The 17332-nt window shown below is 47.2% G+C and overlaps 1 protein-coding gene across 2 annotated transcripts in view; it reads right to left on the reverse strand.

Annotated features, from left to right (window-relative positions):
• Positions 1-17332, reverse strand: part of DDX6 (DEAD-box helicase 6) — a 97330-nt gene that overhangs the window by 32878 nt on the left and 47120 nt on the right. For both annotated transcript variants that reach the window (XM_063943486.1, XM_063943485.1), the window contains exon 3: positions 10726-10789. In XM_063943486.1, coding sequence (XP_063799556.1) covers positions 10726-10789 — 64 coding nt within the window. The remainder of the gene's footprint in view (positions 1-10725; positions 10790-17332) is intronic.

Genomic DNA, 17332 nt, shown 5'->3' on the forward strand with positions numbered 1-17332 from the left:
ACAGTACAATGTCAGCAGTTTTATACCTTATCAAGAATCACCTGTGCAGTGTATTAGCACAAACAGAATTCAAGAGGTATATGGTGACTGAAAACACAGAAAAATACTCCAGTATATCCTGTGAAACTCCCATATTAAATAATAGCCCTGCCGCACTTAGACCCCTCAGGGTACAGAATATAGGGATAGCAATCGGAGTGAGATACACGGAATGGAAGTCACGCAGCCGCTATATATGCACACACACAGTCACATGTACAATGCAGAAAATAAGAATTTACTTGCCGATAATTCTATTTCTCGGAGTCCGTAGTGGATGCTGGGGTTCCTGAAAGGACCATGGGGAATAGCGGCTCCGCAGGAGACAGGACACAAAAAGTAAAGCTTTTCCAGATCAGGTGGTGTGCACTGGCTCCTCCCCCCATGACCCTCCTCCAGACTCCAGTTAGGTACTGTGCCCGGACGAGCGTACACAATAAGGGAGGATCTTGAATCCCGGGTAAGACTCATACCAGCCACACCAATCACACCGTACAACTTGTGATCTAAACCCAGTTAACAGTATGATAACAGAGGAGCCTCTGAAAGATGGCTCCCTAAACAATAACCCGAATTAGTTAACAATAACTATGTACAAGTATTGCAGATAATCCGCACTTGGGATGGGCGCCCAGCATCCACTACGGACTCCGAGAAAAAGAATTATCGGTAAGTAAATTCTTATTTTCTCTATCGTCCTAGTGGATGCTGGGGTTCCTGAAAGGACCATGGGGATTATACCAAAGCTCCCAAACGGGCGGGAGAGTGCGGATGACTCTGCAGCACCGAATGAGAGAACTCCAGGTCCTCTTTTGCCAGGGTATCAAATTTGTAGAATTTTACAAACGTGTTCTCCCCTGACCACGTAGCTGCTCGGCAGAGTTGTAATGCCGAGACCCCTCGGGCAGCCGCCCAAGATGAGCCCACCTTCCTTGTGGAACGGGCCTTAACAGATTTAGGCTGTGGCAGGCCTGTCACAGAATGTGCAAGTTGAATTGTGTTACAAATCCAACGAGCAATCGACTGCTTAGAAGCAGGCGCACCCAACTTGTTGGGTGCATACAGTATAAACAGCGAGTCAGATTTTCTGACTCCAGCCGTCCTTGAAATGTATATTTTTAAAGCTCTGACAACGTCCAACAACTTGGAGTCCTCCAAGTCGCTTGTAGCCGCAGGCACTACAATAGGCTGGTTCAGGTGAAACGCTGATACCACCTTAGGGAGAAAATGCGGACGCGTCCACAGCTCTGCCCTATCCGAATGGAAAATTAAATAAGGGCTTTTATAAGATAAAGCCGCCAGTTCAGATACTCTCCTGGCGGAAGCCAGGGCCAGTAACATAGTCACTTTCCATGTGAGATATTTCAAATCCACATTTTTTTAGTGGTTCAAACCAATGGGATTTGAGGAAATCTAAAACTACATTTAGATCCCACGGTGCCACCGGAGGCACCACAGGAGGCTGTATATGCAGTACTCCTTTGACAAAAGTCTGGACCTCAGGGACTGAGGCCAATTCTTTTTGGAAGAATATTGACAGGGCCGAAATTTGAACCTTAATAGATCCCAATTTGAGACCCATAGACAATCCTGATTGCAGGAAATGTAGGAAACGACCCAGTTGAAATTCCTCCGTCGGAGCACTCAGAACCTCGCACCACGCAACATATTTCCGCCAAATGCGGTGATAATGCTTCGCGGTGACTTCCTTTCTTGCCTTAATCAAGGTAGGAATGACTTCTTCTGGAATGCCTTTTCCTTTTAGGATCTGGCGTTCAACCGCCATGCCGTCAAACGCAGCCGCGGTAAGTCTTGAAAGAGGCAGGGACCCTGTTGAAGCAGGTCCCTTCTCAGAGGTAGAGGCCACGGATCGTCCGTGACCATCTCTTGAAGTTCCGGGTACCAAGACCTTCTTGGCCAATCCGGAGCCACTAGTATCGTTCTTACTCCGCTTTGCCGTATGATTCTCAATACCTTTGGTATGAGAGGCAGAGGAGGAAACACATACACCGACTGGTACACCCAAGGTGTTACCAGCGCGTCCACAGCTATTGCCTGCGGATCTCTTGACCTGGCGCAATACCTGTCCAGTTTTTTGTTGAGGCGAGACGCCATCATGTCCACCATTGGTCTTTCCCAACGGTTTATTAGCATGTGGAAAACTTCTGGATGAAGTCCCCACTCTCCCGGGTGAAGATCGTGTCTGCTGAGGAAGTCTGCTTCCCAGTTGTCCACGCCCGGGATGAACACTGCTGACAGTGCTATCACGTGATTCTCCGCCCAGCGAAGGATCCTGGCAGCTTCTGCCATTGCACTCCTGCTTCTTGTGCCGCCCTGTCTGTTTACATGGGCGACTGCCGTGATGTTGTCCGACTGGATCAACACCGGTCTTCCTTGAAGCAGAGGTTCCGCCTGGCTTAGAGCATTGTAGATTGCTCTTAGTTCCAGAATGTTTATGTGAAGAGACTTTTCCAGGCTCGACCACACTCCCTGGAAGTTTCTTCCTTGTGTGACTGCTCCCCAGCCTCTCAGGCTGGCGTCCGTGGTCACCAGGATCCAATCCTGTATGCCGAATCTGCGGCCCTCCAATAGATGAGCCCTCTGCAACCACCACAGAAGAGATACCCTTGTCCTTGGAGACAGGGTTATCCGCAGGTGCATCTGAAGATGCGACCCTGACCATTTGTCCAACAGATCCCTTTGGAAAATTCTTGCATGGAATCTGCCGAATGGAATTGCTTCGTAAGAAGCCACCATTTTTCCCAGGACTCTTGTGCATTGATGTACAGACACCTTTCCTGGTTTTAGGAGGTTCCTGACCAGGTCGGATAACTCCTTGGCTTTTTCCTCGGGAAGAAAAACCTTTTTCTGAACCGTGTCCAGAATCATCCCTAGGAACAGCAGACGAGTTGTCGGCATTAATTGGGATTTTGGAATATTCAGAATCCATCCGTGCTGCTTTAGCACCTCTTGAGATAGTGCTAATCCCATCTCTAGCTGTTCTCTGGACCTTGCCCTTATTAGGAGATCGTCCAAGTATGGGATAATTAATACGCCTTTTCTTCGAAGAAGAATCATCATCTCGGCCATTACCTTTGTAAAGACCCGAGGTGCCGTGGACAAACCAATTGGCAGCGTCTGAAACTGATAGTGACAGTTTTGTACAACGAACCTGAGGTACCCCTGGTGTGAGGGGTAAATTGGAACGTGGAGATACGCATCCTTGATGTCCAAGGATACCATAAAGTCCCCTTCTTCCAGGTTCGCTATCACTGCTCTGAGTGACTCCATCTTGAACTTGAACTTCTTTATGTACAGGTTCAAGGACTTCAGATTTAGAATAGGCCTTACCGAGCCATCCGGCTTCGGTACCACAAATAGAGTGGAATAATACCCCTTCCCTTGTTGTAGAAGAGGTACCTTGACTATCACCTGCTGAGAGTACAGCTTGTGAATGGCTTCCAAAACCGTCTCCCTTTCGGAGGGGGACGTTGGTAAAGCAGACTTCAGGAAACTAAAATTAAAAAGAAGACCTTGGCGCACCGCGAGTGAAAGGAAAAGTCAGAAAGGAATGGTCAGACTATTAATTGCTTTATTTGCACATTTAAGATATTTATGGTAGTAAAATCAAAATAAAAACAAAATAAAAATAGCACGTTTTATCTAAACATTATCTAATGCACACAACAATATGATAATAACAATCTATTGTTTTTTATGGATGGTGGAATCAGTGTGTCAATACCTAAACTCGTCCCAAAAAGGGGTGTAGGGAAAAAGTCCCGAGACCTGCTTATCCCATGTAGATGAATGTCCTTTTAGGAAAGCAATTATGAAATTTAGAGGTCTTCCTATAATAATATGTCACCGTGTATTGCCTCGTCCCAGCTGTATTGCTTATTAGCTGATGGATCTCCTGGGAGGATCACGATTTTATGCACCCTTATCCACTGCAACTATTTGTGCTGTATCGGGACCTCCCGGCACTCTGCCTTATTCCACGCCACACATGTGAGTTTAGTGCTTATCGTGTAACAGTACCTCTGTGTCGGGAGTGCCCAGGGTTCTCCGTTTCCTCCTTTCCCGGGTCCGTACCTGTGGGACCTCCGGTGGGGCCGGACAGCCGATTCCCAGAGCTCCGATACCGCTTGTATCGTCTGGCCCGCAAGCGTGGAACGCAGGCCAGTCGCTTCCGGTTTCGCGGCTTCCGGGGTACACGTCTTGTTCAGCAGATCAGTGGCAAGAGGAATGTGCTCCAGTTCCTAAGGTTGACGTCCAATAATCCAACGCGTTTCTCCCGTTTAGGGCTTCGTCAGGGATGGATTGCTTGTAGAAATGGGTGCCTTAAGTACCCGGTGCTTCCCAGTGATTGGACTTCTTAATTGTAGTCCCATTTAACTCCTTGTTTGCCGGAGTAAAATCCGTCATTATATTCAATGACTAAATTCAACTTATCAGATTTATAAAATTAAATTAAAAATATATAAAATATTATATAAAATATTCATTACAATTTCAAGATTAATAATAACTAATGTTAGGAAGTGTCTGACCAGTAAAAGTAAGAGAAAAGAGAGATGAAAAGACAAGGGGAAGAAGAAAGAGGGGGAGGGGGGGATGGTTTTGTCCCTTCGTTTTATATACATGAGGGCGGAGCCATGCTCTATTTAGGTCTATTATAACAGTCGTCTGGACAGAATTTTTTTTTTTTTTTTTTTTAATCCAGAAAACTTGCTAAATCGAAGTCGATATTTAGACCTTTTGGGGTGATGGTATCTATTTGGTAGATCCATTTCGCTTCTTCCTTTGATATTTGGGCCACTGTGTCCCCACCTCTCCAGTTGTTACTTATTTTCTTTATGCCAATAAATCTTAGACATGTGGGATCACTATTGTGATTATTTGCAAAGTGTATTGGGACGCTGTGGGTTTCCATTTTGTTTCTAATATTTCTGATGTGCTCAGAAATACGGTTCTTCAAGGGCCTGATGGTTCGTCCTACATACTGTAATCCACACGGACATTCTAGAAGGTACACTACTCCTTTTGTATCACACGTTATCTCCTCTTCTATTTTAAATTCTTTTTTATTTGACCTAGAACAGAAAGTGGGAATGTTCTTGGTGCTGGTGTGGTTGGTGATTTTACAATTTTACAATTCCCACTTTCTGTTCTAGGTCAAATAAAAAAGAATCAGCACATCAGAAATATTAGAAACAAAATGGAAACCCACAGCGTCCCAATACACTTTGCAAATAATCACAATAGTGATCCCACATGTCTAAGATTTATTGGCATAAAGAAAATAAGTAACAACTGGAGAGGTGGGGACACAGTGGCCCAAATATCAAAGGAAGAAGCGAAATGGATCTACCAAATAGATACCATCACCCCAAAAGGTCTAAATATCGACTTCGATTTAGCAAGTTTTCTGGATTAAAAAAAAAAAAAAATTCTGTCCAGACGACTGTTATAATAGACCTAAATAGAGCATGGCTCCGCCCTCATGTATATAAAACGAAGGGACAAAACCATCCCCCCCTCCCCCTCTTTCTTCTTCCCCTTGTCTTTTCATCTCTCTTTTCTCTTACTTTTACTGGTCAGACACTTCCTAACATTAGTTATTATTAATCTTGAAATTGTAATGAATATTTTATATAATATTTTATATATTATTTTTAATTTAATTTTATAAATCTGATAAGTTGAATTTAGTCATTGAATATAATGACGGATTTTACTCCGGCAAACAAGGAGTTAAATGGGACTACAATTAAGAAGTCCAATCACTGGGAAGCACCGGGTACTTAAGGCACCCATTTCTACAAGCAATCCATCCCTGACGAAGCCCTAAACGGGAGAAACGCGTTGGATTATTGGACGTCAACCTTAGGAACTGGAGCACATTCCTCTTGCCACTGATCTGCTGAACAAGACGTGTACCCCGGAAGCCGCGAAACCGGAAGCGACTGGCCTGCGTTCCACGCTTGCGGGCCAGACGATACAAGCGGTATCGGAGCTCTGGGAATCGGCTGTCCGGCCCCACCGGAGGTCCCACAGGTACGGACCCGGGAAAGGAGGAAACGGAGAACCCTGGGCACTCCCGACACAGAGGTACTGTTACACGATAAGCACTAAACTCACATGTGTGGCGTGGAATAAGGCAGAGTGCCGGGAGGTCCCGATACAGCACAAATAGTTGCAGTGGATAAGGGTGCATAAAATCGTGATCCTCCCAGGAGATCCATCAGCTAATAAGCAATACAGCTGGGACGAGGCAATACACGGTGACATATTATTATAGGAAGACCTCTAAATTTCATAATTGCTTTCCTAAAAGGACAATCATCTACATGGGATAAGCAGGTCTCGGGACTTTTTCCCTACACCCCTTTTTGGGACGAGTTTAGGTATTGACACACTGATTCCACCATCCATAAAAAACAATAGATTGTTATTATCATATTGTTGTGTGCATTAGATAATGTTTAGATAAAACGTGCTATTTTTATTTTGTTTTTATTTTGATTTTACTACCATAAATATCTTAAATGTGCAAATAAAGCAATTAATAGTCTGACCATTCCTTTCTGACTTTTCCTTTCACTCGCGGTGCGCCAAGGTCTTCTTTTTAATTTTTGACTCAGTCCATACTAGTAAGGGTACTAGTTCACCTATTGGCTGCACCACTTTCCTACCTGGCTGTAACAGCCTTCTCCTATACCCTCTTTATTTCTCCTTTCTTCCACTTTTTCTCCCATGCAAAAGAGGTCGCGCAGGTAGTACTTGTCTTTACAGACTTCAGGAAACGGCGAGGTGGATCTGTCTCTAATTCCAACCTGTACCCCTGAGATATTATCTGCAGGATCCAGGGATCTACCTGCGAGTGAGCCCACTGCGCGCTGTAATTTTTGAGACGACCGCCCACCGTCCCCGCTTGAGAAGCCCCAGCGTCATGCTGAGGCTTTTGTAGAAGCCGGGGAGGGCTTCTGTTCCCGGGAAGGAGCTGCCTGTTGCTGTCTCTTCCCTCGACCTCTGCCTCGTGGCAGATATGAATAGCCCTTTGCTCTCTTATTTTTAAAGGAACGAAAAGGCTGCGGTTGAAAAGTCGGTGTCTTTTTCTGTTGGGGAGTGACTTGAGGTAGAAAGGTGGATTTCCCGGCTGTAGCCGTGGCCACCAAATCTGATAGACCGACTCCAAATAACTCCTCCCCTTTATACGGCAAAACTTCCATATGCCTTTTTGAATCCGCATCGCCTGTCCACTGTCGCGTCCATAAAGCTCTTCTGGCCGAAATGGACATAGCACTTACCCGTGATGCCAGTGTGCAGATATCCCTCTGTGCATCACGCATATAAAGAAATGCATCCTTTATTTGTTCTAACGACAGTAAAATATTGTCCCTGTCCAGGGTATCAATATTTTCAATCAGGGACTCTGACCAAACTACCCCAGCACTGCACATCCAGGCAGTCGCTATAGCTGGTCGTAGTATAACACCTGCATGTGTGTATATACTTTTTTGGATATTTTCCATCCTCCTATCTGATGGATCTTTAAGTGCGGCCGTCTCAGGAGAGGGTAACGCCACTTGTTTAGATAAGCGTGTTAGCGCCTTGTCCACCCTAGGAGGTGTTTCCCAGCGCTCCCTAACCTCTGGCGGGAAAGGGTATAATGCCAATAATTTCTTTGAAATTATCAGCTTTTTATCAGGGGCAACCCACGCTTCATCACACACGTCATTTAATTCTTCTGATTCAGGAAAAACTATAGGTAGTTTTTTCACACCCCACATAATACCCTGTTTAGTGGTACCTGTAGTATCAGCTAAAAGTAACGCCTCCTTCATTGCCAAAATCATATAACGTGTGGCCCTACTGGAAAATACGGTTGATTCGTCACCGTCACCACTGGAATCAGTGCCTGTGTCTGGGTCTGTGTCGACCGACTGAGGCAAAGGGCGTTTCACAGCCCCTGACGGTGTTTGAGGCGCCTGGACAGGCACTAATTGATTGTCCGGCCGCCTCATGTCGTCAAACGACTGCTTAAGCGAGTTGACGCTATCCCGTAATTCCACAAATAAAGGCATCCATTCTGGTGTCGACCCCCTAGGAGGTGACATCCCCATATTTGGCAATTGCTCCGCCTCCACACCAATATCGTCCTCATACATGTCGACACACACGTACCGACACACAGCAGACACACAGGGAATGCTCTACACGAAGACAGGACCCACTAGCCCTTTGGGGAGACAGAGGGAGAGTCTGCCAGCACACACCAAAAAAGCGCTATATATGACAGGGATAGCCTTATAATAAGTGCTCCCTTATAGCTGCTTTATATATATCAAAATATTGCCATTAAATTTGCCCCCCCTCTCTGTTTTACCCTGTTTCTGTAGTGCAGTGCAGGGGAGAGACCTGGGAGCCGTCCTGACCAGCGGAGCTGTGAGAGGAAATGGCGCCGTGTGCTGAGGAGATAGGCCCCGCCCCTTTTCCGGCGGGCTCGTCTCCCGCTATTTTGTGAATCCAGGCAGGGGTTAAATATCTCCATATAGCCTCTGGGGGCTATATGTGAGGTATTTTTAGCCTTTTAATAGGTTTTCATTTGCCTCCCAGGGCGCCCCCCCCCAGCGCCCTGCACCCTCAGTGACTGCGTGTGAAGTGTGCTGAGAGGAAAATGGCGCACAGCTGCAGTGCTGTGCGCTACCTTTAGAAGACTGCAGGAGTCTTCAGCCGCCGATTCTGGACCTCTTACTTCAGCATCTGCAAGGGGGCCGGCGGCGCGGCTCCGGTGACCATCCAGGCTGTACCTGTGATCGTCCCTCTGGAGCTGATGTCCAGTAGCCAAGAAGCCAATCCATCCTGCACGCAGGTGAGTTCACTTCTTCTCCCCTCTGTCCCTCGTTGCAGTGATCCTGTTGCCAGCAGGAATCCCTGTAAAATAAAAAACCTAAGCTAAACTTTCTCTAAGCAGCTCTTTATGAGAGCCACCTAGAATTGCACCCTTCTCGGCCGGGCACAAAAATCTAACTGGAGTCTGGAGGAGGGTCATGGAGGGAGGAGCCAGTGCACACCACCTGATCTGGAAAAGCTTTACTTTTTGTGCCCTGTCTCCTGCGGAGCCGCTATTCCCCATGGTCCTTTCAGGAACCCCAGCATCCACTAGGACGATAGAGAAATTATGACATGCAATAAAACTGCACTGGACTAGCAATACAAAGTAATACTAAGTACAGCTATACAATCAATAGATATATCAATGCACAGTAAAACACTGGATGTATATCACAGGGAACTCGTACTACATAACCCTGACTAAAAGCAGTTTCCTTAACTAACAGTGTCAGACATGTAGAATACTTAAGTGTCTTGTAAAAAGCACAGCGCTGACATGCAGGCGGCTTTACAGAGGAGGATTTGCCCAAGTAGTCCCAGTATCAGCTCAGCATGTGAAAATGGCGCCCAAACGCTGACAGGGAGTGAGGGGGGAGAGAGATGCAGCTCCAGGGTGGGAACATTTAATATAAATGGCGCCCTGGGGCAGGGGCTACAGGTCAGAGCCTTATCCCCTTGCTGGACTTCACCACCGGGTACTGTGGGCCATATAACAAACGTTTTTTGCCAAAACCAACCTGTGCCCTTGCGGTCTAGTGGTGTACCTGTACTGCCAGTGTCCACGTCAGCACGCGCGGCCCGCCTCCCACGCCGGATCGCTTTTTCCAGCGGGTCCCACCTGGGGAACCCTCTTACCTCCTCAGAGTGCGTCCACGCGATCCTGGAGACTGCGGTGGTGTGTGCGCCTGTATGTTGAAACCAGAGCCTCCGCTGTAAGTACCTAACAGCCAGGGCGCGGGAGTATACAGCGCCGCTGGGGGAGGAGATGGAGCTGCAGCAGGAGATGTCCGACTGACATCTAGCACTTAGTGTTCTCTGCTGCAGCCCTTGAACTCATCAATTTTCATTTAAAAAAGCTCTTCTGAGGGCTACTTGGAGCAGCCCTGCCTGCACTGCAGGCACAAACTACAAAACTGAGCAGTGCACGGAGGCGGGGTTATAGAGGAGGTGGCGCTATGCATTCTGGGAACAGTCAAAGCTTTTAGCCTGTTGGTGCCTCGGATCAAGATCCTACTTTACACCCCAATGTTATTCCCTGTGGTAGCCAGTGTATCCCACTGCAGAAAAAATCCAATGGGGTGACGCAAGTATAATTTTGGGTCCATATTAGTTTTTGAGCAAACAATTTTTAAACTTGTAGCTCAGAATAATAGCTTGTCCCACTCAGTCAGTGATAACTGAATACACTAAAAGGCTAAATCTTGGTCCCTCACTATACCTGCTCAAATACGGCTTTAAAGGATACATACGTCGCTACAGCTCACTCATTCGAATATCCCATGCACGCTACACAATTGTTGCTCCGATCAGGTGCAAGTGCCACGGGTGCCCACATGAGGATGTGCGTAAAGTCTGACTTAGGCAGCTGTATCTGCATTAAGCATCTAGACACTATTTGGTCACAGCAAAGAGCACACAGCTACTCACGCCCAGTTGGCAAAAGAACCGAATATCATTTGTCACTTTAGACAGGAGATTGGGTATGCAAAAGCAATGGAATTTTCCTCTAAATCAGCAACATCTCTACTTTGTAGGCATTAGAAACAGAAGGAAGCCATATATTACCGAAGTCTTGATTCGAAGATCTTTTGGAGGGAGCTTTAAGGTCTTCTTCCAGTCATCACCAGGTCTACAAGCAAAGAACACTGACATAAAACCACAAGTAATGCCAGAAATTTTGGTCTTAATGCACCACAACGTTCCAGGTTTTAGGTATATCCATGGCTCTGCACAGATGGTTAAATCAAACTGACCGAGGTGCTAATTAAGCCACCTGTTACCAAGCTTGAATATACTTGAAACCTGGACCGTTGGGGTGTCTTGAGGACCACGTTTGAGAACCACCGAGACAGTTCTTGCAAAAGTAGCAGTAGGATCTCATGTTGTCAACACTGACACAAAGTTCTAATAAGAATTAACTTACCGATAATTCTATTTCTCATAGTCCGTAGTGGATGCTGGGGACTCCGTAAGGACCATGGGGAATAGCGGCTCCGCAGGAGACTGGGCACATCTAAAGAAAGCTTTAGGACTATCTGGTGTGCACTGGCTCCTCCCCCTATGACCCTCCTCCAAGCCTCAGTTAGGATACTGTGCCCGGACGAGCGTACACAATAAGGAAGGATTTTGAATCCCGGGTAAGACTCATACCAGCCACACCAATCACACCGTATAACCTGTGATCTGAACCCAGTTAACAGCATGATAACAGAGGAGCCTCTGAAAGATGGCTCAACAATAATAACCCGATTTTTGTAACAATAACTATGTACAAGTATTGCAGACAATCCGCACTTGGGATGGGCGCCCAGCATCCACTACGGACTATGAGAAATAGAATTATCGGTAAGTAAATTCTTATTTTCTCTAACGTCCTAAGTGGATGCTGGGGACTCCGTAAGGACCATGGGGATTATACCAAAGCTCCCAAACGGGCGGGAGAGTGCGGATGACTCTGCAGCACCGAATGAGAGAACTCCAGGTCCTCCTCAGCCAGGATATCAATTTTGTATAATTTTACAAACGCATTTGCTCCTGACCAAGTAGCTGCTCGGCAAAGTTGTAAAGCAGAGACCCCTCGGGCAGCCGCCCAAGATGAGCCCACCTTCCTTGTGGAGTGGGCATTTACAGATTTTTGGCTGTGGCAGGCCTGCCACAGAATGTGCAAGCTGAATTGTACTACAAATCCAACGAGCAATAGTCTGCTTAGAAGCAGGAGCACCCAGCTTGTTGGGTGCATACAGGATAAACAGCGAGTCAGATTTCCTGACTCCAGCCCTCCTGGAAACATATTTTCAGGGCCCTGACAACGTCTAGCAACTTGGAGTCCTCCAAGTCCCTAGTAGCCGCAGGCACCACAAATAGGTTGGTTCAGGTGAAACGCTGAAACCACCTTAGGGAGAAACTGAGGACGAGTCCTCAATTCCGCCCTGTCCGAATGGAACATCAGATAAGGGCTTTTTCAGGATAAAGCCGCCAATTCTGACACGCGCCTGGCCCAGGCCAGGGCCAACAGCATGACCACTTTCCATGTGAGATATTTTAACTCCACAGATTTAAGTGGTTCAAACCAATGTGACTTTTGGAACCCAAAACTACATTGAGATCCCAAAGTGCCACTGGAGGCACAAAAGGAGGCTGTATATGCAGTACCCCTTTTACAAACGTCTGAACTTCAGGGACTGAAGCTAGTTCTTTTTTGGAAGAAAATTGACAGGGCCGAAATTTGAACCTTAATGGACCCCAATTTCAGGCCCATAGACACTCCTGTTTGCAGGAAATGTAGGAATCAACCCAGTTGAATTTCCACCGTCGGGCCTTACTGGCCTCGCACCACGCAACATATTTTCGCCAATTGCGGTGATAATGTTTTTGCGGTTACATCCTTCCTGGCTTTGATCAGGATAGGGATGACTTCATCCGGAATGCCTTTTTTCCTTCAGGATCCGGCGTTCAACCGCCATGCCGTCAAACGCAGCCGCGGTAAGTCTTGGAACAGACAGGGTCCTTGCTGGAGCAGGTCCCTTCTTAGAGGTAGAGGCCACGGATCCTCCGTGAGCATCTCTTGAAGTTCCGGTTACCAAATCCTTCTTGGCCAATCCGGAGCCACGAATATAGAGCTTACTCCTCTCCATCTTATCAATCTCAGTACCTTGGGTATGAGAGGCAGAGGAGGGAACACATACCCTGACTGGTACACCCACGGTGTTACCAGAGCGTCTACAGCTATTGCCTGAGGGTCCCTGGACCTGGCGCAATACCTGTCGAGTTTTTCCCAACGGTTTATAATCATGTGGAAGACTTCTGGGTGAAGTCCCCACTCTCCCGGGTGGAGGTCGTGCTGAGGAAGTCTGCTTCCCAGTTGTCCACTCCCAGAATGAATACTGCTGACAGTGCTATCACATGATTTTCCGCCCAGCGAAGAATCCTTGCAGCTTCTGCCATTGCCCTCCTGCTTCTTGTGCCACCCTGTCTGTTTACGTGGGTGACTGCCGTGATGTTGTCCGACTGGATCAATACCGGCTGACCTTGAAGCAGAGGTCTTGCTAAGCTTAGAGCATTGTAAATGTCCCTTAGCTTCAGGATATTTATGTGAAGTGATGTCTCCAGGCTTGACCATAAGTCCTGGATATTCCTTCCCTGTGTGACTGCTCCCCAGCCTCGAGCACTCTGCAACCACCACAGGAGGGACACCCTTGTCCTTGGTGACAGGGTTATCCGCTGATGCATCTGAAGATGCGACCCGGACCATTTGTCCAGCAGGTCCCACTGGAAAGTTCTTGCGTGGAATCTGCCGAATGGGATTGCTTCGTAGGAAGCCACCATTTTACCCAGAACCCTTGTGCATTGATGCACTGAGACTTGGCTCGGTTTTAGGAGGTTCCTGACTAGCTTGGATAACTCCCTGGCTTTCTCCTCCGGGAGAAACACCTTTTTCTGGACTGTGTCCAGGATCATCCCTAGGAACAGCAGACAAGTCGTCGGAACCAGCTGCGATTTTGGAATATTGAGAATCCAACCGTGCTGCAGCAACACTACCTGAGATAGTGCTACACCGACCTCCAACTGTTCCCTGGATCTTACCCTTATCAGGGAATCGTCCAAGTAAGGGATAACTAAAATTCCCTTCCTTTGAAGGAATATCATCATTTCGGCCATTACCTTGGTAAAGACCCGGGGTGCCGTGGACCATCCATACGGCAGCGTCTGAACTGATAGTGACAGTTCTGTACCATAAACCTGAGGTACCCTTGGTGAGAAGGGTAAATTTTGACATGAAGGTAAGCATCCTTGATGTCCCGAGACATCATGTAGTCCCCTTCTTCCAGGTTCGCAATCACTGCTCTGAGAGACTCAATCTTGAATTTGAACCTCTGTATGTAAGTGTTCAAAGATTTTAGATTTAGAATCGGTCTCACCGAGCCGTCCGGCTTCGGTACCACAACAGTGTGGAATAATACCCCGTTCCCTGTTGCAGGAGGGGTACCTTGATTATCACCTGCTGGGAATACAGCTTGTGAATGGCTTCCAAAACTGTCTCCCTGTCAGAAGGAGACATCGGTAAAGCCGACTTTAGGAAACGGCGAGGGGGAGACGTCTCGAATTCTAATTTGTACCCCTGAGATATCACCTGAAGGATCCAGGGGTCTACTTGCGAGTGAGCCCACTGCGCGCTGAAATTCATTGAGACGGGCCCCCCCACCGTGCCTGATTCTGCTTGTAAAGCCCCAGCGTATACTGAGGGCTTGGCAGAGGCGAGAGAGGGTTTCTGTTCCTGGGAACTGGCCGATTTCTGCAGCCTTTTTCCTCTCCCTCTGTCACGGGGCAGAAATGAGTAACCTTTTGCCCGCTTATCCACGAAAAGACTGCGCCTGATAATACGGCGTCTTCTCATGTTGAGAGGCGACCTGGGGTACAAACGTGGATTTCCCAGCTGTTGCCGTGGCCACCAGGTCTGAAAGACCGACCCCAAATAACTCCTCCCCTTAATAAGGCAATACTTCCAAATGCCGTTTGGAATACGCATCACCTGACCACTGACGTGTCCATAACCCTCTACTGGTAGATATGGACAACGCACTTAGACTTGATGCCAGTCGGCAAATATTCCGCTGTGCATCACGCATATATAGAAATGCATCTTTCAAATGCTCTATAGGCAAAAATATACTGTCCCTATATAGGGTATCAATATTTATAGTCAGGGAATCCGACCACGCCAACCCAGCACTGCACATCCAGGCTGAGGCGATTGCTGGTCGCAGTATAACACCAGTATGTGTGTAAATACATTTTAGGATACCCTCCTGCTTTCTATCAGCAGGATCCTTAAGGGCGGCCATCTCAGGAGAGGATAGAACCCTTACAAGCGTGTGAGCGCTTTATCCACCCTAGGGGGTGTTTCCCAACGCACCCTAACCTCTGGCGGGAAAGGATATAATGCCAATAACATTTTAGAAATTATCAGTTGTTATCGGGGGAAACCTACGCATCATCACACACCTCATTTAATTTCTCAGATTCAGGAAAACTACAGGTAGTTTTTCCTCACCGAACATAATACCCCTTTTTGGTGGTACTCGTATTATCAGAAATGTGTAAAACATTTTTCATTGCCTCAATCATGTAACGTGTGGCCCTACTGGAAGTCACATTTGTCTCTTCACCGTCGACACTGGAGTCAGTATCCGTGTCGGCGTCTATATCTGCCATCTGAGGTAACGGGCGCTTTAGAGCCCCTGACGGCCTATGAGATGTCTGGACAGGCACAAGCTGAGTAGCCGGCTGTCTCATGTCAACCACTGTCTTTTATACAGAGCTGACACATAATTCCTTCCAACAGTTCATCCACTCAGGTGTCGACCCCCTAGGGGGTGACATCACTATTACAGGCAATCTGCTCCGTCTCCACATCATTTTTCTCCTCCTACATGTCGACACAGAAGTACCGACATACAGCACACACACAGGGAATGCTCTGATAGAGGACAGGACCCACTAGCCCTTTGGGGAGACAGAGGGAGAGTTTGCCAGCACACACCAGAGCGCTATATATATATATATATATATATATATATATATATATATATATATATATATATATATATATATATATATATATATATATATATATATATATATATATATATATATATATATATATATATATATATATATATATACACAGGGATAACCTTATATAAGTGTTTTTCCCCTTATAGCTGCTGTATAGTTTATATACTGCGCCTAATTTGTGCCCCCCTCTCTTTTTTAACCCTTTCTGTAGTGTAGTGACTGCAGGGGAGAGCCAGGGAGCTTCCCTCCAACGGAGCTGTGAGGGAAAATGGCGCCAGTGTGCTGAGGAGATAAGGCCGCCGAGAAGGGGGCGGAGCCTATCACCCTTTTTTTATGTATTTTGGCAGGGGTTAAATGCATCCATATAGCCCAGGAGCTATATGTGATGCATTTTTTTGCCATCCAAGGTGTTTATTATTGCGTCTCAGGGCGCCCCCCCCAGCGCCCTGCACCCTCAGTGACCGGAGTGTGAAGTGTGCTGAGAGCAATGGCGCACAGCTGCAGTGCTGTGCGCTACCTTGTTGAAGACAGGACGTCTTCTGCCACCGATTTTCCGGACCTCTTCTGCCTTCTGGCTCTGTAAGGGGGCCGGCGGCGCGGCTCTGGGACCCATCCAAGCTGGGCCTGTGATCGTCCCTCTGGAGCTAATGTCCAGTAGCCTAAGAAGCCCAATCCACTCTGCACGCAGGTGAGTTCGCTTCTTCTCCCCTTAGTCCCTCGATGCAGTGAGCCTGTTGCCAGCAGGTCTCACTGAAAATAAAAAACCTAAACTAAAACTTTCACTAAGAAGCTCAGGAGAGCCCCTAGTGTGCACCCTTCTCGTTCGGGCACAGAGATCTAACTGAGGCTTGGAGGAGGGTCATAGGGGGAGGAGCCAGTGCACACCAGATAGTCCTAAAGCTTTCTTTAGATGTGCCCAGTCTCCTGCGGAGCCGCTATTCCCCATGGTCCTTACGGAGTCCCCAGCATCCACTTAGGACGTTAGAGAAAAATAAGAATTTACTTACCGATAATTCTATTTCTCATAGTCCGTAGTGGATGCTGGGGACTCCGTCAGGACCATGGGGAATAGCGGGCTCCGCAGGAGACAGGGCACATCTAAAAAAGCTTTTAGGTCACATGGTGCGTACTGGCTCCTCCCCCCATGACCCTCCTCCAAGCCTCAGTTAGGTACTGTGCCCGGACGAGCGTACACAATAAGGAAGGATCTTGAATCCCGGGTAAGACTCATACCAGCCACACCAATCACACCGTACAACTTGTGATCTGAACCCAGTTAACAGTATGATAACAAAACGAAGTAGCCTCTGAAAAGATGGCTCACAACAACAGTAATAACCCGATTTTGTAACAATAACTATGTACAAGCATTGCAGACAATCCGCACTTGGGATGGGCGCCCAGCATCCACTACGGACTATGAGAAATAGAATTATCGGTAAGTAAATTCTTATTTTCTCTAACGTCCTAGTGGATGCTGGGGACTCCGTCAGGACCATGGGGATTATACCAAAGCTCCCAAACGGGCGGGAGAGTGCGGATGACTCTGCAGCACCGAATGAGAAAACTCCAGGTCCTCTTTAGCCAGAGTATCAAA

The sequence above is a fragment of the Pseudophryne corroboree genome, chromosome 10 (genome assembly GCF_028390025.1).
Source record: "Pseudophryne corroboree isolate aPseCor3 chromosome 10, aPseCor3.hap2, whole genome shotgun sequence".
Classification (NCBI taxonomy): domain Eukaryota; kingdom Metazoa; phylum Chordata; class Amphibia; order Anura; family Myobatrachidae; genus Pseudophryne; species Pseudophryne corroboree.